Source organism: Aotus nancymaae, unplaced genomic scaffold (genome assembly GCF_030222135.1).
Source record: "Aotus nancymaae isolate 86718 unplaced genomic scaffold, 86718_ANA_hifiasm-v0.15.2.pri h1tg000053l, whole genome shotgun sequence".
Classification (NCBI taxonomy): domain Eukaryota; kingdom Metazoa; phylum Chordata; class Mammalia; order Primates; family Aotidae; genus Aotus; species Aotus nancymaae.
This window is the reverse complement of record NW_026988467.1, coordinates 17,669,317-17,690,901: the sequence shown is the minus strand read 5'-3', so window position 1 is coordinate 17,690,901 and position 21,585 is coordinate 17,669,317. Positions and strand designations below refer to the sequence as shown.

The 21,585-nt window shown below is 39.4% G+C and overlaps 2 protein-coding genes across 35 annotated transcripts in view; one reads left to right on the top strand and one right to left on the bottom strand.

The window, feature by feature from the left end:
* EIF4G3 (eukaryotic translation initiation factor 4 gamma 3) overlaps positions 1-21,585 on the top strand; it is a 377,718-nt gene that overhangs the window by 302,164 nt on the left and 53,969 nt on the right. For all 34 annotated transcript variants that reach the window (XM_064363412.1, XM_021668355.2, XM_021668352.2 and 31 more), the window contains 4 exons: positions 6,043-6,240; positions 18,075-18,221; positions 18,638-18,874; positions 20,821-20,925. In XM_064363412.1, the coding sequence (XP_064219482.1) occupies positions 6,043-6,240; positions 18,075-18,221; positions 18,638-18,874; positions 20,821-20,925 (687 nt within the window). The remainder of the gene's footprint in view (positions 1-6,042; positions 6,241-18,074; positions 18,222-18,637; positions 18,875-20,820; positions 20,926-21,585) is intronic.
* On the bottom strand, positions 7,488-7,948 carry LOC110567792 (small ribosomal subunit protein uS8). The gene has a single exon (XM_021668356.2). It carries the CDS (start codon positions 7,907-7,909, stop codon positions 7,517-7,519), a length of 393 nt encoding a protein of 130 aa, XP_021524031.1. The 5' UTR covers positions 7,910-7,948; the 3' UTR covers positions 7,488-7,516.

Sequence of the window (21,585 nt, the reverse complement as noted above, 5' to 3'; positions counted from 1 at the left end):
AGTCTTTTGTAATAAAGTTTAATTCTTTGAATCTTTTTATGCATATCCTGCCCTCAGAACTACAAGCGTAAATTGAATGGATTTGTTTTATTGACACAAAATTAATATTTGTGTATCAGGTTATATAAAGGCCTTATTCATCTTTTGATTTATACACAATGTCAGTTTCTATCCTTGGGTTACCTCTGCTACTTCAGATGTTTTTGCTTCTAGGCACCAAAACTGGAGTCTCTTAAAATTCACACTTGTGAATTTTAATCTTGGCATCACAGATCACATACTAACTTTTCAGCATCTTGATTCCTTATATATCTTTTCTCTCACCATGAGCAGTTGAGTGTGGCAGTTCAAAGTTCCAGCTCTGGAGGCAGACTCATGACTCCGTTAGGCAGGTTCTTAATCTCAACAATAAAATGAAGTTACAAACATTGAGTGCCTCATAGGGCCAGTGTGACGATTAAATTAAATGATATAAACCATTTGGTGTGATTCCTGGAGCTTGATTAAGTGCTCAGTATGATGATGTTCCTGAGATCAAGATGTGCCTTAGACATCTTTTTGATTCAGTACCATCATGGAACCTCAGAAAACCGGGGATCCCCAACCCCCAGTACCAGTCTGGGGTCTGTTAGGAACTGGGCCATACAGCAGGAGGTGAATGGTTGCAAGAAAGCATTACCATCTGAGCTCCGCCTCCTGTCAGATCATTGGCAGCACTAGATTCTCATAGGAGCAGAACCCTATTGTGAACTGCACATGTGAGCGATCTAGGTGGTATGCTCCTTATGAGAATCTAATGCCTGATGATCTGAAGTGGAACAATTTTATCTCAAAAACCACTTTCCTCTTCCCCCCTCAACCCCACCCCCAACCCTGGTCTCTAGGAAAATTGTCTTCCACAAAACCAGTTCCTAGTGCCAAAAGGTTGGGGACCACTGTCATAGAGAGTATATTCTCAGTAAATAATTGTTCAGTAAATAAGCTAACCCACAGAGTAGTTCATACAAAGCAAAGATGAAGACGAAGTCATCCATCAACTAGCCGTGCTGTCAAACTCTAATTGGTAGCTTGCTTTTGTTTATCTCTGTAGTGATTATCCCCAAACATTTGCCACAGGGTCCTAAGGATATCCTTCTCCACAAAAACTGAGATGAAGTCCCTACATTTTTCTCCATTTCAACATATCTCAACCTTTTTTGGAAGAAAAAAATGCCTTCCATATCCCTCTCTCCAATCTCCCTGAGAAATGCTTAATGATAATGGGCCTAAATGGCCTATAAATACAGTTAAAACTTCCTACTGAATCTTCATCGTTGACAATGAAGATGTATGTAAGGCACTTGGATTAATGCCTTATTTTATTAAATTCTTACTGTACCTAATTAGGAAATAGATGTTATCCTTTTTTTCATATGAAGAAACAAAAGCTTCAAAAGTTGTCAAGCATCATGAAAGATACTAAATAGTCCAGTTGTTGTAATCTGCTTCTGTTTACTCTATAACAGAGTTCTCTCTATAATTAATTCTTATTTCAGAAACAGAATAATTATCTTGATATGAGGCAGCATTAATTAACAGATTTTCTTTAGTAAGTAGATACAACAAATCCAATGGAGAACTATTAAAATTCTTTTTCAGAGCCAGTACAACTTTCTTTTTCTTGGCACTTTCTTTTCAATATGGACTTGCTTTGTTGCCCTCCCTTATGCTCCTACTACTATATTAAATCAATATTATGAATGACCACTGATGATGACTTTATTCTTCTTGTATCATAAAACATCATCATCTTGAAGCATTTCTAGGAAATCATTGCTCAGGACATATCTAGGCGTCTATTTGTAGGATTCCCTGCATTCTCTCTCTTCTTTCTCCTCTATTACAACATTTCTACTGATGCTGTGTGAGTCATCTACCTGAAACACTGATTTTTGTCTTTCTATTCAAGTTTTGTTTTTTTTTTTTTTTGAGACGGAGTTTCGCTCGTTACCCAGGCTGGAGTGCAATGGCGCGATCTCAGCTCACTGCAACCTCCGCCTCCTGGGTTCAGGCAGTTCTCCTGCCACAGCCACCTGAGTAGCTGGGATTACAGGCACGTGCCACCATGCCCAGCTAATTTTTTGTATTTTTGGTAGAGACGGGGTTTCACCATGTTGACCAGGATGGTCTCGATCTCTTGACCTCGTGATCCACCCGCCTTGGCCTCCCAAAGTGCTGGGATTACAGGCGTGAGCCACCGCGCCCGGCCATTCAAGCTTTTTAATGTAGCATTTAATCTGCAGTTTTCACTCACAACCAGTGAAAACTAGACCTCTGATATTTCCAGCTTGTTCTCTCAATTCGCAAGCTAGAAAATTCTCATTAACAGTTCCTTCCTAAAATGTTTTCTCCTTCATAAAATATCTACTTCATTTTTTTCTTCCCCTTAGCCAGCTCTTTCTGTCCTTTATAATCTAGCCCAATTCTCATTTCCTCCTGAAGGCATTCCTCGACTAATCCAGCGCCTCTGATCTCATGTACTGAAACTACTCCTCTTTCTGGTCTCTAATCAAACCTAGTACTTGCTTTATCACTTCATTTTTAAATATATTGTCCCTGCAACTAGATTTTGATTCTGTGGAAAGCAATAACTGTGCTTTGCACCTAACACAGCATTTACTGGACATCAACTAAACATTTGTTATAATGAAATGATTTTTTTTTTGGAGACAGGGTTTCACTCTGTGACCAAGGCTGAGGTGCAGTGGCACTATCATAGCTCACTGCAGCCTTGACCTGCTGGGCTCAAGTGATCCTCTCACTTCAGCCTCTCAAGTGTCTGGGACTACAGGCATGTGCCACTATGCCTGGTAAATTTTTCTGTTTTTTTTTCCACTCCATTGCCCAGGCTGGTTTTGAACTCCTGAGCTCAAGTAGTCCTCCTGCCTTAGCCTCCCAATTGCTGGGATTACAGGCATGAGCTACCATGCCCAGGCTTTTTTTTTTTTTTTCTTTTTTATTGGAAAGAGGGTCTCAATCTGTTGCCTAGGCTGGAGTACAGTGGCACGATGATGGCTTGCTGAAGCTTCAACCTCCTGGGCTCAAGTGTTTCTCCCTCCTCACCCTCCCAAGTAGCTAGAACTGTAGTCATGCACCACCATAACTGGCTAATTTGTTAAAAAAAATTTTTTGTTTTGTTTGTTTTGTGTGGGTTTTTTTCTTCCTTCCCTTCCCTTCCCTCCCCTACCCTCCCACTCCCACTCCCACTCCCACTCCCACTCCCACTCCCACTCCCCCTTCCCTTTCTTTTTTTTGAGATGTGTCTTCTGTGTTGCCCAGGCTGGAGTGCAGTGGCGCAATCTCAGCTCACTACATAACCTCCACCTCCTGTGTTCAAGCAATTCTCCTGCCTCAGCCTCCCAAGTAGCTGGGACTACAGGCATGCACCACTACACCTGGCTAAATTTTTAAATATTTTTAGTAGAGATGGGGTTTACCATGTTGACCAGGCTGGTCTCGAACTCCTGGGCTCAAACATTTCACCCAGCCCAGCCTCCCAAAGTGCTGGGATTACAGGTGTGCACCACCGTACCCAGCCTGTTTCTAATTTTGATAATATTGAATTAACCAACCTTTTCATTCATGATTGTGCTTTGGCTGTCATATCTAAGAAACATTTGCATAAGCTCAAGAAAACAATGCTTTTCTACTGTGTTGTCTTCTAGAATTTTATAGTTTTAGATTTCACATTTAGTTCTGTGGTATAGTTTTAGTTGAGTTTTGTACAAGGTGTACGAGTTTTGTACAAGATAATAGGTCAGAGTTCTTTTTTTCCCCTTTCTTGTGGATGTCCAGTTGTCCCAGCACCATTTGTTGAAAAGATTATCTTTTCTCCATTGAAAGTTTTTGGCATATTTGTTGAAAATCAGTTCATCATATATGTGTAAGTCTATTTCTAGACTCTACATTCTTCATCAAGCTACGTGTCTATCCTCTGGCCTATACCACACTGTCTTTATATAGTAAGTTTTGAAATCTGGTTGTGTAAATTCAATTCTCCAACTTTTTTTTTCTTCAAAATCGTTTAGGCTCTTCCAGGGTTCTGTGTGTGTGTGTGTGTGTGTGTGTATGTGTGTGTGTACGTGTGTGTGTGTGTCTTTTCATATAAACTGTAGAATCAGCTCCTTGTTTTCTACCCAAAACAAAAAAAGGCCCTATTAGAATTTGGATTATGATATATCCATATATCACTTTGGGGAAAACTGACATCTTAACAATAGTGAATCTTCTAATACATGAACATGATATGTATCTTCATTTATTTAAATCCTCTTTGATTTCCTTCATCAACAGCCTGGTCAACATGGTAAACCCCATCTCTACTAAAAATATTAAAAAATTTAGCCAGGTGTAGTGGTGCATGCCTGTAGTCCCAGCTACAGTGATTTATAGTTTTCATATTTTTTCCATCTTTTTTTTGAGACAGAGTCTCACTCTGTTGCCCAAGCTGCAGTGCAACAGTGCAATCTCAGCTCACTGCAGCCTCCGCCTCCCAGGTTCAAGTGATGCTTCTGCCTCAGCCTCCTGAGTAGCTGGGATTACAGGCATACATTCCTACACCCAGCTAATTTTTGTTTTTTTAGTAGAGATGGGGTTTTGCCATGTTAGCCAGGCTGCTCTTGAACCCCTGGCCTTAAGTGATCCACCCATCTCGAGCTCCCAAAGTGTTGGGATTACAGGTGTGAGCCACCACACCTGAACTTTTGTTAGTTTTTTAGCTAAATATTTTATAGATTTTGGTGTTGCTATAAATGATACTTATAAAATAATTAATTCTGGTTATTTATTGCTGATATTTAGAAATACAGTCTATGTTTGCATTTTGACATTGTATCCTACAATTGCTAAACTGATTTATTCTAGTCTTTTTGTAGATTCCTTATGATTGTCTATGTAGACAACTCTCTTTTCTGCATAAAGTTTTATTTCTTCCTTTACAGTCTACCTACCTTTTATTGCTTTTTCTTTGCTTTATTGCATTGATTAGGACCTCTAGTATGGCATTGAATGGGAATGGTGAGAAGAAACATTTTTTGCCTTATTCTCAATCTTAGGGACAAAAAGCATTTTGCCTTTCACCATTAAGTGGAGTTGTAGATCTCCTTTTACTATTCTAGAAAGGTCTCTTCTAGTCCTATTTTTTTTTTTTAGAGTTTTTACAACATTATTTTAAAGGATTCCTGCCTATTATTTCATACCATTATTTATATTATACCATAATTTAGGCAAATTTCTGTTTTTTTTACATTGAAGTTATTTTCTATAAAGGGTTATGATGGAAATTAGTGTAGCTAAAATATTTTTACCTATCTCTAAATATAGATATATTTCTTCTTCTTCTTCTTCTTCTTCTTTTTTTTTTTTAAAGAGACGGAGTTTTTCTCTTGTTGCCCAGCTGGAGTGCAATGGTGTGATCTTGGCTCACCGCAACCTTTGCCTTCCAGGGTTCAAGTGATTCTCCTGCCTCAGGCTCCTGAGCAACGGGGATTATAGGCATGTCTTACCACACCTGGCTAATTCTGCCTTTTTTTTTTTAGTAGAGATGGGGTTTCTTTATGTTGGTAAGGCTGGTCTTGAACTCCTGACCTCAGGTGATCCACCTGCCTTGGCCTCCCAAAGTGCTGAGATTACAGGTGTGAGCCACCTCGCCTAGCCATAAATACATTTGAAAAAGTATAATTACTGGTTCAAAGATTACATACACAGTTTTAAAGCTTTTGATACACATTGTCAAATTGCCCTTAGAAACGTTAACAAAGGATGCTCCCACAATCTAAGTGTGTATATACCTATTCCTAAAATTCTACTCAGTAGTGAAAAGAAGGTAGTGTAATTTTTGACTGTTTGTTAAAATAGATTAATTATTTCTATGACTAGTCCACAGTCCTTGTTAATAATTTAAGAAGTTGAGCTTAAATATTATTTTAAAAATGAATCATTACAGAAAGCACTCATATTGTCACAGTTACTTTAACACTCTTTTCTTTTTTGTGGCCCTTCTAGGAGCTTTTCAGAAAAGTTCGAAGTATCTTAAATAAATTGACACCACAGATGTTCAATCAACTGATGAAGCAAGTGTCAGGACTTACTGTTGATACAGAGGAGCGGCTGAAAGGAGTTATTGACCTGGTCTTTGAGAAGGCTATTGATGAACCCAGTTTCTCTGTGGCTTACGCAAACATGTGTCGATGTCTAGTAACGGTAAGAAGAGAGGAAGGAGTAAAACCAGAAATCTTCAAGAGGTATATTCTCCCCTCACTACACATTCTTCCCAGAAGTGTTATTGGGGCAACATAAAGGGGAGAATATATTTTTAGTATTTATTAATATAATATCTTCATTACATGAAGACAGTCTTGCTTTATTAAAATGTATACTTCTCTCTGGAGGGGATATGAAGTCTGGACTGAAATGGGGATGAGATGGGCCCATTCAACATGTGGAAGATTGAGTAAAGTTTAAGTTAGTAATGTAAAATTATCATCATGGGCAACAAATTTTCCCTGTGTGTCTCTTACAGAAAGCAAGCAAATACATACTTTCACATTTAAGTTTGAAATTTAAAAACACGTTGATTCTAATTCTAATCTCTGTGAAAATGACAGGATAGTTGTTCTGTAGTCAAAAAGGTTTTAAAGCTAATAATTTCATGTCATAGAAACTGTTAAGTTCTGTTTTCATTGTCTGAAGCCATTTAATCTCGACAGCCTGTCAAATCTAGGGCAAGACAGAGAGAGAGACGGAAGAGCTTCTGATTAGTGTTCATTGTCCTCTATCCCACAGTCATAAACTGCCATGTATCATCTGTGTTTTCTCTTCCTGTTATTGTTACCAAGGTACTTGTGTCAGAAATGTCTGTCCTTTAACATTTGGATTTTTTCTTAATTATTACAACCATTGTCCTGCCTTGCTGATTAGAAACAAGCTCTGAAAATGCAAAAATCTGTCATTCTACCAATATTTTTGACTACCTATATCAAAGGTAGGTAAGTCTTTTGGGGTTTGGAAAAGTTACATCTTCTGTCTTAAAGGAGCTTAAAATCCATTTTGCAAATAAGCATTTGCAAGAAAAAAATTACTTCAAAGGTATTTTGTGATGTAGCAGTGTCTTGATGCCTGAATGGATGGTCAGACCAAAAAGTAAATTGGAAGAAAAACAAAACACTATGTTGGTGGGAGAGTCAAAAAACTTTTGTAAAGCAAATAGAATTTGAGTTGGACCTGAGATAATGGCAAATACACATTTGGAGAAGAAAGAACATAATCTAGGCAGGCTCAAGTCTGAAGCAGCAAGTGTGCCTTTGGAGTCACCGCTCTAGGTTTAGAATTTAAACTTTAATGATCGCCATTCTAACTGGCATGAGATGGTATCTCAATGTGGTTTTGATTTGCATTTCTCTAATGACCAGTGATGTTGAGCTTTTTTTTTTTTTTTTTTCCATGAGGCATTTTATTTGTAAATATATGTATTACATCCCTAGAAAAAGAATCCCAGGATTTTCCCTCCTGTGTGTTTTCGTCTTGCTTCTTCATGGTCCATGATGCCAGCTGAGGTTGTCAATACAATGAAACCAAACTGGCGGGATGGAAGCAGATTATTCTGCCATTTTTCTAGATCTTTGAGTTGCACATCAAATCTGGGGCTGATCACACCACACTTGTTTAGCCTGCCTGTGAGATTCACAACAATTTTCCCAGCTCTGTGATCATCAATGATTTCAAATTCGCCAATGTAACCATGCTTCATCATCACAGTGAGAAACCGGACGATGACTTTGGAGCACGGCCTAATAAGCACCTGGCGTTTGCCTCTCTTTTCGGCATTGTTGATGCTCTTGAGAGCATCAGCCAGGACATTCATGCGCACCATTGTGGCGGCACGGAAAGATGGCGGAAAGAGGACGGGAGGGGAGAGTGCACGGAGTTATGGGCGATGTTGAGCTTTTTAAAATATGTTTGTTGGCTGCATGAATGTCTTCTTTTGAGGAGTGTCTGTTCATATCCTTAGACCACTTTTTGATGGGGTTGTGTTGTAAATTTGTTTAAGTTCTTTGTAGATTCTGGATATTAGCGCTTTGTCAGATGGATAGATTGCAAAAATTTTCTCCCATTCTGTAGGTTGCCTGTTCACTCTGATGATAGTTTCTTTTGCTGTGGAGAAGCTCTTTAGTTTAATTAGATCCCATTTGTCTATTTTGGCTTTTGTTGCCATTGCTTTTGCTGTTTTAGTCATGAAGTCTTTGCCCACGCCTATGTCCTGAATGGTTTTGCCTAGGTTTTCTAGGGTTTTTATTGTTTTAGATCTTAAGTCTTTAATCCATCTTGAGTTAATTTTTGTATAAAGTGTAAGGAAGGGATCCAGTTTCAGCTTTCTGCATATGGCTAGCCAGTTTTCTCAGCACCATTTATTAAATAAGGAATCCTTTCCCCATTGCTTGTTCCTAAATGCCCATCAAAGATAGACTGGATAAAGAAAATGTGGCACATATACACCATGGAATACTATGCAGCCATAAAAAGGATGAGTTCATGTCCTTTGCCAGGGACATGGATGAAGCTGGAAACCATCACTCTCAGCAAACTAACACAAGCACAGAAAACCAAACAGCACATGTTCTCACTCATAAGTGGGAGTTCAACAATGAGAACATGTAGGCATAGGGAGGGGAACATCACACAGGGGCCTGTTGAGGGATGGGGGCTGGGGGGGCCTGTTGGGGGCTGGGGGGGCCTGTTGGGGGATGGGGGGCTAGGGGAGGGATAGCATTAGGAGAAATACCTAATATAGATGACAGGTTGATGAGGGCAGCAATCCAGCATGGCACGTGTATACCAGTATAACAAACCTGCACATTCTGCACATGTACCCCAGAACTTAAAGTATAACTAAAAAAAAAAAAAAACTTTAAAATCAAATTCCAGGCCAGGCACGGTGGCTCACGCCTGTAATCCCAGCACTTTGGGAGGCCAAGGCGAGTAGATCACCTAAGGTCAGAAGTTTAAGACTAGCCTGGCTAACATGGTGAAACCCCATTTCTACTGAAAATACAAAAAATTTGCCGGGCGTGGTGGTGCGTGCCCATAATCCAGCTACTTGGAAGGCTGAGGCAAGAGAATTGCTTGAACCGGGGAGGCGGAGGTTAACAGTAAGCTGAGATTGCACCATCTCACTCCAGCCTGGGCAACAAGAACAAAACTCTGTCTCTAAAAAAAAAAAAAAAGAATAGTTATTGATCTCTTTAAGCCTCTGTTTTTAATCCATAAAATGAGATTAATGCAATTTATAATATAATGATAAAATTAATTAAAAGAAATGAGATCACAAAATTTCTAACTCAGTATTTACCCTGTAGTAAGCCCTAAATAAATTGAAACTATATTGATGGAAAACCTTTCAGGTCCAATTTATGAAGGTTTTAAATGTTGGCTGTAGAGTGAGGATGATTATAACAAAAATCATCTATTCACCACCTACTGAGTTGCAATGTGGATAGAGGCTTTATATATACATATTATTTTTAATGGTTATTCTAACCCTGAATGGTCAGTGTTATTAGCCCCACTTTATTGAACCAAAAACTGAGCTTAAAAAGGAAAAATAATTGCTCAGGGTGATGTAACAAGTAAGTGGCATTCAATGATAGACTGGATAAAGAAAAATGCATGTACATACCATTGAATACTGTGCAGCCATAAAAAGGAATGAGATCATGTCCTTTTCAGGGACATGGATGAAGCTGGAAGCCATTATCTCAGCAAACTAATAGAGGAACAGAAAAACAAACACCACATCTTCTCACTCATAAGTGGAAGTTGAACATTGAGAACACATGGACACAGAGAGGGGAAAAACATACACCAGGGCCTGTTGGGGGGTAGGGGTAGAGGAGAAGGAACTTAGAGGACGGGTCAATAGGTGCAGCAAACCACCATGGCACATGGATACCTGTGTAACAAACCTGCACGTCCTATGCATGTATTCTGTTTTTCGGTGTTTTTTTAAGGATCATGGAAGTGATAAACTAAGAAAAGATAAACCATAGTTCTGTAAAGTTTATTCTCACTAGATTGAAAAAAACAAACATTTTAAATGTTTGCAAAGATGAATACAACCATTTAGAGGGGAATTGGGCAATAATGCCGAAGGTGTTCATATACTATGCAGTAATGCCAGATTGCTAAATTTACCAGATATTTACAAATATGTGAAGCAACAAGAACTCTTGCATACTGCCAATGGTAATATAAATTGCAACAGCCACTTTGGAAATTGTTTAGCATTATATGCTAAAGCTGAATTGAAATGCTTTAGTTATGGCAGAAACCAATAAACATACATATCTTACATGCTAGCAAATATATACAAAAATGTTGTGGCATTTTTTTATACAGGAAAAAACTAAAAAGTGCCCATTAGTAGTAGAATGGATAAATTGTAGCATGTTTCTACAAGGACAGTGAACCTGAAGTACAACTACATGCACATGGATAAATCTCACGAGAATAAGTTTGAGTAAAAGAAGGCAGACCCAGAAAGATACTATGTGATTTGTTTATTTAATGTTCAAAAATGAAACAAAACTAACTTTGGTGTTTGGGGAAACCTGTCTATAGTATTAGGGATTGCATGTTTTCTTTGTAAACAAGTCTAGGACTTATACAAAAGCCTCCTAGACTTGTATACAAGTTTTAGATTTCCTTCCAAAGCACATTCACAGCCCCCCTCTTGGTATACTATTTTTTTTTTTTTTTTTTTTTTTTTTTTTTTTGAGACGGAGTTTCGCTCTCGATACCCAGGCTGGAGTGCAATGGCGCGATCTCGGCTCACCGCAACCTCCGCCTCCTGGGTTCAGGCAATTCTCCTGCCTCAGCCTCCTGAGTAGCTGGGATTACAGGCACGCGCCACCGTGCCCAGCTAATTTTTTGTATTAGTAGAGACGGGGTTTCACCATGTTGACCAGGATGGTCTCGATCTCTTGACCTCGTGATCCACCCGCCTCGGCCTCCCAAAGTGCTGGGATTACAGGCTTGAGCCACCGCGCCCGGTATACTATTATAAAGTCTAGGAGGCTTTTGTATAATAACTCTGGAGACAGAGAGGGGGTTGTGAATGTGCTTTGTAAGGAAATTTAAGAGGAGCTTCTCAGAAGCTTTCAGTGTTCTGTGTCTTGACCTGGTACTATACTTGGTGGTGTTCAGGAAGTTTGCTTTTTCATAATTTCTTGAGCTGAACCTTAAAAAGTTTTCAAAACAAAAACAAGCAATAGAGTGAAAAGCTTAAAAACCACTATAGGCTTTTAAGCTTTGCTATAATATTTGGTTTCTTAAAGCTGAAAAAGTGGCCAACTGTGGTGGTTCATGCCTGTAATTCCAGTTTGGGAGGCTGATGTTGGAGGATCACTTGAGCCTAGGAGTTGGAGACCAGCCTGGACAACATACTGAGACCCCATCTCTACAAAAAAAATAGAAAAAATTAGGCAGGTGTGTTGGCACATGCCTGTAGTCCCTGCTACTTGGGAGGCTGAGGTGGAAGGATCACTTGAGCCCAGGAGGTTGAGGCTATAGTGAGCCATGATTGGGCCACTGCACTCCAGCCTGGGTGACCAGAGTGAGACCCTGTCTTAAAAAAAAAAAAAAAGAGTGAAAAGCTGCGTGTGGTGGCATATACCTGTATTCCCAGCTACTCCAGAGGCTGAGGCAAGAGAGGATCACTTGAGCCCAGGAGTTCAAGGGTACAGTGAGCTATGATGGCACTGTTGCACTCCAGCCTGAGCAACAGATCAAGACCTCGTCTTTAATATATGTCTATATATACATACACACACTAATTTTTTTTTTAAGTAAAAGATCTAAAACAAATACAGCAAAATGTTAAGATTTGACACATTTGGGCAGTGGGTATATTAGTGTGTGCTATATTACTTTGTACTGTTAGAAAATAAATGAATTAGCTGGGTATGGTGGTGCATATCTGTAATCTCAGCTACTTCGGAGGCTAAGGCATGAGAATCACTTGAACCCAGGAGGTGGAGGTTGCGGTAAGCCAAGATTCCACTGCTGCATGCCAGGCTGCGTGACAGAGCAAAACCCTGTCTCAAGAAAAAAAAAAAGAAGAAAAGAAATGAAGTCTAGCCAATTGCTTTTTCTTTTTTTTTTTTTTTTTTTTTTATTTTGAGACGGGGTCTCGCTCTTGTTACCCAGGCTGGAGTGCAATGGCGCGATCTCGGCTCACCGCAACCTCCGCCTCCCGGGTTCAGGCAATTCTCCTGCCTCAGCCTCCTGAGTAGCTGGGATTACAGGCACGCGCCACCATGCCCAGCTAATTTTTTGTATATTTAGTAGAGACGGGGTTTCACCATGTTGACCAGGATGGTCTCGATCTCTTGACCTCGTGATCCGCCCGCCTCGGCCTCCCAAAGTGCTGGGATTACAGGCGTGAGCCACCGCGCCCGGCCGCCAATTGCTTTTTCAAGATGACTTGTCCATGGACCAGTGTTGCCTAAAAGTGAAATGCCCAAAATTGAGCTATTAGTATATGTTTCAACAATGCTGGCATAAGCAGATTTGTTTTCTTCAAGCCTCTGTTTATTTTGCTAATGTTTCTTGTGAAATCAGACAGGAAAGATCTACTGTATATAATATTTTCCAAACCTCTAGACCATAGGCATTTAAAAAAATTTCCTTAAGGTAATTAGTAGCTTGAAAAATGATACCTCCCAACAGACTTAAAGAAATTGAAGAGAGTGAATAAAAAATTAAACTAATATCTGGGAGACTGGTCTCAACCAGGGACATTCCCTCCCACCCCAACTTCAGGACATTTGGCAGTGTCTGGAGGCCTTCTTGGTTATTGGTATGGCATCTTGGTGAGTATATGATGAGGATGCTGCTAAGCTTTCTACAGTGCACAGGAGAGCCCTGCACAAGAAATACTTATCCTACTCCAAATGTCAGTAATGTTAAGGTTTAAAAACCCTGCTAGATTGTTGAGATTCTAAGATTTAGAATATGTATTCTCATTGTTTAGAGCAGTTGTTAAGCCAATTTTCTCTTTCCGTGTTGCTCACATTGATTACATACCTCCATTTAAAACCTCTTTTGTTACTTTGAAGTGATTAGGTGAATCCAAGAGTACAAAATTATTTTGTTTGTTAGCTTTTTCATAAAGTCTTTTTATTTTTGAGACAGAGTCTCATTCTGTCACCAGGCTGGAGTGGGGTGGCTTGATCTTGGCTCACTGCAACCTCTGCCTCCCAGGTTCAAACCATTCTCCTGCCTCATCCTCCCGAGTAGCCGGGACTACAGGCATGCGTGACCACACCCAGCTAATTTTTGTATTTTTTAGAGTAGAGATGGGGTTTCGCCATCTTGGCTAGGATGGTCTCGATCTCTTGACCTCGTGATCCGCCTGCCTCAGCCTCCCAAAGTGCTGGGATTACAGGCGTAAACCACTGGCACCTGGCCTTTTCATGAAGTCTTAAAGGGTAAACCTTTAAGAAAGATTCCTTTAGATTTGTAGAGGAAATTAATGTAATGGATTCAGCTTTCCCTCGTTGCTCTGTAATACCATATACATGCAAATACACACACATATGTACATATCCATCCATATATGCAGCTGCCCGTGTCCACCAAGCTCTACTAAGGCATATCATACAAAGCGTAAGGGAATCATAAGAGATGGTCAACCCTGCTTCTGGAGTATTTTGCTGCTTCTGCTGCTAGGTCAACTAGAACTGACTGAAGAGGCCTGTGAGACTCCCTTCATGAATAATAAAGCATTTAACTAGAATTTAGCACTTATTTTAGGAGGAGGACATCTGAATTAAGTGGCAGATGGAGAGGAGTGGGCAAGAGAAATGTTGTCCTGTATCTAAATCTGTACTTAAGTACAATTTTAAGTTTGATTATTGAAACTTTAAATTGCTGTGCTTTTATCTTAATTATAATTGAAATGAGAATCCTCATCTCAGAACCCCAATGGAATATAAACTTCGAGAGTATAGCGACTTTTTCTATGTTGTTCACTGCTGAATTCCCAGTGCCTAGAATGATTCTTGGCAGGTAATAGTTGTGAGTGAGTAGGTAAATGCCTCAATGAAAGAATAACCAACATGAAAGAGTTTATTTTATGCCCTGAGATTGTAGTTTTGTTACTTTTTATCTGTGCTGTGGGAGACAGGCATACTTCGGCTACAAAGAATAGCACTAAAGGCAGATTTTTAAGCATTCTGTGTACTGTTAGCCAGATACAGAGCTTGTAGTGTTGCCACTTTAAGTGTTTAAAAGCAAAACATGAAGAGAATGACAGGAGTAAGAATAGGAAGAGACACCGAGAGAACAAGAGAGGGAGTTAAATCTCATAAAAAATAAAGCCTGGAATTGCAAACATGACAAGTCAGCCTTGGACAACAGCAAGTGGCTGGAGTAAACTGGAGGAGGAGGGATGTGTGTCCTGATGGAAGATTTTATGATGTGTTGAAGAAAAAAATGATCAGAGATGACTTATACTTTCATAACTGACCACCTCCTTTTGAATCTTGTGCGTATCCTTCAACACTATACCTCTTCAAGTACATCTAACAGAGATGCATTTTGATAGATGTGTTCAATTATGTACAGTTTTGGCAGGTTAAATTACCTAAGGTCATGACATAACCACTGATAGAGAATAGTATGTCACCATGGACCTGGGAGTTATTGCTTTCTTAAACAATTTTTTTAAATTGCTATATTGCTATTTACTTCACATTTAAGAGCAAACTGTCCTTGGCTAGGAGTAGTGGCACATGTGTATAATCCCAGCTACTCAGGAAACAGGTGGGAGGATCGCTTGAGCCCCAGAGTTTGAGACCACCCTTGGCAACATAGGGATACACCGTCTCCCCCGCCAAAAAAACATTTTTTTAAGAGTAAACTATCCTCCAGAAACCAGAGTTTTAGAGTGAGCACAGAGATGCCACTTGCTTACATTACAGTATTCATTACAAATACTTTACTTCAGACTAGCACACAATTTGGGGGCAAAAATTACTTCTGGACCATGGGTTACCATTAACATCTACTCTTCATGTTCTATTTCAATTAACCAATCTCAGTAGGTCTCCTGACCAGCCAGTGTCCAGCAGACAACAAATGCTCACTTATAGCTGTATCAAATTTACCATCTCCTAAGGACAAAAAAAAAAAAAAAAAAAAATCACCATGCATCACTATTCTCAGAGGATATCTTCTCACTAGCCCATTTCCATATTTCCACAGCCCTGTCAACCATCCCCAGAAGGTGTTTAGATCATGTTCCAAAATGGGTCTTCAAGGAGCTGTATAGCTAGGTATTCATTCATTCATTCATTCATTCATTCATTCAGAGATATGTTTTTGTAAATCTGTAGTCATTCTTCTAATTATTCAGTTTTAATAATTCCATGTGAATATATCTAAAAAGTTTATGCATGATTTTACATTTCTTGATGCCCCGATTCATGTGAGATTTCTCTTGACTGTCATTCTGGGATAGCAGACTTTTGTTTCTCTTGCATTTTGTGATTTTTCTCTTTATTGCTTAGTGAGCTAACTTTGCTTTTTTCTTTCTTTGATAGCTATGTTATTACAATATAGGTAACTCTTAATGTTTAATCATAGGCACGTGAAATGGAACTTCAAGTGTTTAAATATGGCCATACTAGTTGTTTATTGGGCCCTTACTGTGTGTCAGCCACAATTTGCTTTTTCTAGAGACCTCATTTGATCCTCCCAATAACACCTCCTAAGAGATAGGTGTTATTCCCATTTTTGAAATAGAGGTTTGGTGAAACTAAGTAACTTGGCCAAAGTCACATGGCAGAGCTGGTGTTGTTACTATGTCCAGAGCTCCCTTTTCAACAGCTATTTTATAATGTTCCTTAATCTACAATCATTTTGGAATATCTCATTCTGCCAGTGTAGGGACTGAGGTTCAATGAGGTAACTTGCCCAAATTCACATAGTGGATTAATTAAAGAGCTGGGATTCAGTTTCTGATTTTGTGACTCAGATTCCAGCAATCTTTCTATTTCAGTTACACCTTACTTAATCTATGGCTTATTAAAGTGCTTCCATGGTGAATGCTCAAGCCGCCCTCTCAGTTGGACATAGAGGCTGTGCCTCCCTTGTTTTAGATGACGAAACTGAAACTTGGATTAAAAGAATTGCCTTTGTTTATATAGCAAGTAAGCAAATCTTTTGATCCTTAACCCAGGTCTTTTAATATAGTCTTTACTACACTTCTCACCATATGGCAGTGGCTTAGATTTTCATATTGTTTGTTGTCCTCATCTCTCCCATTTTCTATGCAGTAAATCTGTATAGCAGGAAACATTTCTTTAGAGATAATAGCTTGTGGGCCGGGCTATTATTTTCTTATCAGTCAGTTACTTAATATAGATGATGGAGGTAAACATGCCAAGATGCTGGCTAGGATTTTTTGGCTGGTTTAACTTATGTTCCTATAAAGCAGCAAATTGGATATAACTTGATTTTTATAACTTTTATTCTAAAACCTAATGTTATGTTGGTGCTCTATTGTATGCCAGCGTGCTTTTGAATGTACTTCTTGGTTCTCTTTTGTATTTCTTAGCCCATTATTGTGTATTCTGGGCCTTAAATAAGAGAAGGTAGAATCAACTTTAGGCTTTTGCTTTGGAAAACTTCTGCTTTCATATAGCATTTCTTTTCTTGAAGGCCGATAAACTCCTGAGCCCTCTTGTGTGACTTTAGAGTAGGCCTGACTATGAAATGATCTATAATTGCTTGCACTTATGTAGCCTGAATTCGGAGTTAAGTATACAGTAGCTTTTTCTCTGGTTGTCAAAAAAATTGTTTGAAGATGTTTCCCTCTTCCTAAGATAACGTTTCCTGCAGAAAAGAAATATGCAGTGTCACACATGGTTGATTATAACTGGACTTGTTAAATGATCTTTCATACATCATAGGGAATACATTGGAGAGTGTGCCATCAGTTCTAGTACAAATATTCTATAGCATCATCGTCCTCAGTTCTTAGGAAGTTTCTCTAGTCATCCAGCCTTGATCAGTAGCTGACCAAGTTCATTCTGGTTAATAACATTATTTTGTGAGTATGAATGCAGTGTACCCTATTTTTACAAAGATCTTCCATTATACCTAGGGCAAAGACCATGCATACATTTCAGAACTTTGGGAGCCACTTTGTGATCCCAGAAAAACTGTTTTGCCGTATTATGAAATAGCTCTTCAAAATAGTCCTCTGAGGGATGTCATCTGTAAATTAGAATATTTTAGTAGATTCCCTGCTGCAGTCTTCTGTCTTTATATTCTAAATATATTCATAAGAATGTCTCTGTATTTGGTTACAAGTAACCTTTAGCTATTGCAACTATTAGAAAACAATTATTATTTGATTTGGATGGAAACCTTGTAAGGATCTTGCTTCCGAACTTTTGAACAACTAGTATATTCTTGTGGCACATAAGCAATAAACAGTAAACATACTATAGTTATAGTCAAGGTAAGTACTAATATTAAGACATTCGCCAATGAAAAGATATCTCAAAAATCCTCCAATATCCCCACTTCTGCTTTTTTCTAGAATAAGGATTTCACCTACAACAGTTTTGATGTAACCAGGAAATTCTCCCCTGTCTTATGTCATCTCTATGTGTCCTATTAAACCAAAATACTTATTACAGTGGTACTAAATAAAAAGAAGTAATAACTCTACAGAGTTTTCTTTTTAAAAGGTCTGGTAAGTTCAGGGTGATGTGACAAGGATTTCCATGTCAGCTAGAAGCATGGCTAAAAAAGAGTGCATTTATATAAGAAAAATATGTGTCTTTTCTAAATAAAATTTAAGACATATTACTGTTGAATCATGAAATGCCTGAAGCTATTTTGTTTGCCTCTTATAGAATGCTTACCTATGGTTCAGTCAGCATTATTTCGTACAATAAAGAAAATAGGTATTTTTAATGTCTTTAAGTAATCTTGTTCCTTTTTTTTATTTTCCTGTCTGGATGTAGCTGAAAGTACCCATGGCAGACAAGCCTGGTAACACAGTGAATTTCCGGAAGCTGCTACTGAACCGTTGCCAGAAGGAGTTTGAAAAAGATAAAGCAGATGATGATGTCTTTGAGAAGAAGCAGAAAGAACTTGAGGCTGCCAGTGCTGTGAGTATTTTCATAAAAAGACAATGCTTGGACACTTTGAGCACTGTGAAGTAGAATTTTCATGAAGCTGGATATAGCATCTCCCTGCTGCCTTAAGAGAGACATATAGCCTTTTTTTCATGTAAAAACAACATATTAATATTTAGGGGAATGCTTTGTTCCTTTTAGTGCCTAATAAAGGGGGAAGCTCGATTCTCCATGCCAGCGATTCTGTCTAATGTGGAGTCAGGTTGCTGAGTTCCAAAAATCTAAAATGGATGGGTATAGTTTAGTTTTCTCAGGAGTAGATTCACACTTGCTATCAGATTCTCAGAGGGTATCTGACCCCTAGAAAGGGTAAAGACCATGAATCTCAGTGTTTATTGTGCAGTACAACTTTCATCATCAAGATGCTATTAATCTTCCTTATACAACAGCCAGAGGAGAGGACGAGGCTTCATGATGAACTGGAAGAAGCCAAGGACAAAGCTCGGCGGAGATCCATTGGCAACATCAAGTTTATTGGAGAACTCTTTAAACTCAAAATGCTGACTGAAGCCATCATGCACGACTGTGTGGTGAAGCTGCTGAAGAACCATGATGAGGAATCCCTGGAGTGCCTGTGTCGTCTGCTCACCACCATTGGCAAAGACTTGGACTTTGAAAAAGCAAAGGTAAAACTCAAAAAACTGAGAAACCTTCATGAAGGCTCCTTGTCAGTTGCAAAAGAACTTAGACTGTCAACAAGGTAGTTCTATCTTGTCCCAAAGGTCTAGGCTGTTCATTTTTCTTCTTTTGCCCATCTCATTGTCTGTGTTCAACCATTCTTCTCCTTACATTTCCATTAAAGTGAGAGGTGAGGAATGTCCCAAATTATGTAAAAGCCACTTTGTAGATTCTTCAGATTATTTTTCTTATTTTCTTTTTTCTTCTTCTGTAATCATTTCGCAATTTGGGAACAGAAATATGAAAAGAAAAACTACCATGGCCTAAGGGTAATGCAGAAATGAAGACTCAGTAGCGTCTAAAGTTTATACTCTAATTGATAATAAAGCTATCTAATCGTAATATAAGAAATCATTAAAAATACTGTAATAATGTGTGCTGTTTAAATAAGGGGTATAGAAATTAAAAATGCTTCAAAGAAATAATGTCAGAAACACTCCATAACATCTAATTTAGCTAGGATTATGTTTAGCTGTGACAGAAAACCCAGTGGTTTATACAAGATCGAGGTTTATTTCTTATTTATGTAAACAAAGTTCAGAGGTAAATCCTTTCTGCTTAATATTCCATGACTCCTAAAGTATAACCCATGTCCTAATTATACTCACCAGAGAAGGTCGGAAAAGGGGCAGAAAACAGCCACCTCTCTCTCTCTCTCTTTCTCTCTCTCTGTTTTTTTTTTTTCAGTAACAGGGCCTTGCCCTGTCACCCAGATTGGAGCGCAGTGGTGTGATCATAGCTCAGTGCAGCCTTAAACTCCTGGGTGCTGTCAACAAAAGAGTTCTATCAAGTGATCCTCCTGCTTTAGCCTCCCAAGTAGCTGAGAATACAGGTGCATTCCTCTGCGCCTGGCTAATTTTTTTTTTTTTCTTCACTTTTTGTACAGATGAGGGGTCTCACTTAGTTGCCCAGGCTGGTCTTAAACTGGCTTCAAGCGATCCTCTTGCCTTGGCCTCCCTGATTGCTAGGATTACAGGTACAAGTCACTATGCCTGGCCCCTCGGGTCTCTTTAGGAAGCTATGGAATAACATTTCCATTTATATTATTGACTGTAACTAATCACATGACCAAAACCAGCTCCCAGGAGCCTAGAAAACATAGACTTTATTTTAGGTAGTTATATGAATAATGAAAAATTCTACCACATGGCCGGGCACAGTGGCTCACACCTATAATCCCAGTACTTTGGGTGGCTGAGGCAGAAGGATTGCTTGAGCTCAGCAGTTTGAGGCCAGCCTAGGTAACATAGTGAGATTTTATCTTTCCAAAAAATCATACACACAGAAAAACTGAGCTGGATGTGGAGGCACATGCCTGTGGTCCCACCTACTTGGGAAGCTGAGGTGGGAGCTTTGCTTAAGCCTGGAAGTTTGAGGCTGCAGTGAGCCATAATTTAGCCACTACACTCCCAACTGGGTGACAGAACAAGACCCTGTCTCAAGAAAGTAAACACTCTACCACATTACCTTTTGGCTATAAATTGATACTCCTAGACCATTTTACAAACTACATGGGCTGGATGCAGTGGCTCATGGCTATAATTCTAGCACTTTGAAAGGCAAAGGCTGGAGGATCACTTGAGCCCAGGAGTTCAAGACCAGTCTGTGCAACATAGTGAGGCCTCATCTCTACAAAAAACTAAAAGATTAGCCAGGCATGGTGGCACCTGCCTGTAGGCCCAGCTACTCAAAAGGCTGAGGTGAGATTGATTGAGCCTGAGAGGTCGAAGCTGCAGTGAGCTGTGATCATGCCACTGCACTCCAGTCTGGGCAACGGAGTGAGATTCCATCTCTAAAACAATAAATAGATAACTAACTAAATAAATAACTCTAACACGGTAAAATTACATTTACGTATCTCAGCCAGGAGTACTAACGATTTTGTCTCTTGCAGCCACGAATGGACCAGTACTTTAATCAGATGGAGAAAATTGTGAAAGAAAGAAAAACTTCGTCTAGGATTCGGTTCATGCTTCAAGATGTAATAGACCTAAGGCTGGTGAGTGGGGAAAAAATATAAGCCTATTATCTCTTTAAAGGATTGGGTTGGAGAAGGATGTCCTGTTGTTTACATGCGTAAAGACAGTGCTTTTGCTTCAGGACTCTCAGAACTGAATTGGCAAACTTTCAGTGGGAGAGTTATAACAAAAGACAAAAGGCCTGGCCGGGCGTGGTAGCTCACGCCTGTAATCCCAGCACTCTGGGAGGCCGAGGCGGGCGGATCACCTGAGGTCGGGAGTTCAAGACCAGCCTGACCAACATGGTGAAATCCCGTCTTTAAATAAATAAACAAATAAATAAATAAAAGACAAAAGGCCTATTGCCAGTTACATGCTTCTTCTCCTTACTCTGATTATCAAACCATATTGCAATTTTTTTTGTTTTTTTGTTTTTTTGAGATAGAGTCTCACTCTCTCGCCCTGGCTGCAGTGCAGTGGCACAATGTCGGTTCACTGCAACCTCCGCCTCCTGGGTTCAAGTGATTCTCCTGCCTCAGCCTCCTGAGTAGCTGGGATTACAGGCACATGTCCCCACACCTGGCCAATTTTTCTATTTTTAGTAGAGATGAGGTTTCACCCTGTTGGCCAGGCTGGTCTTGAACACCTGACCTCAAGTGATCTGCCCGCCTTGTACTCCCAAAGTGCTGGGATTAGTAATC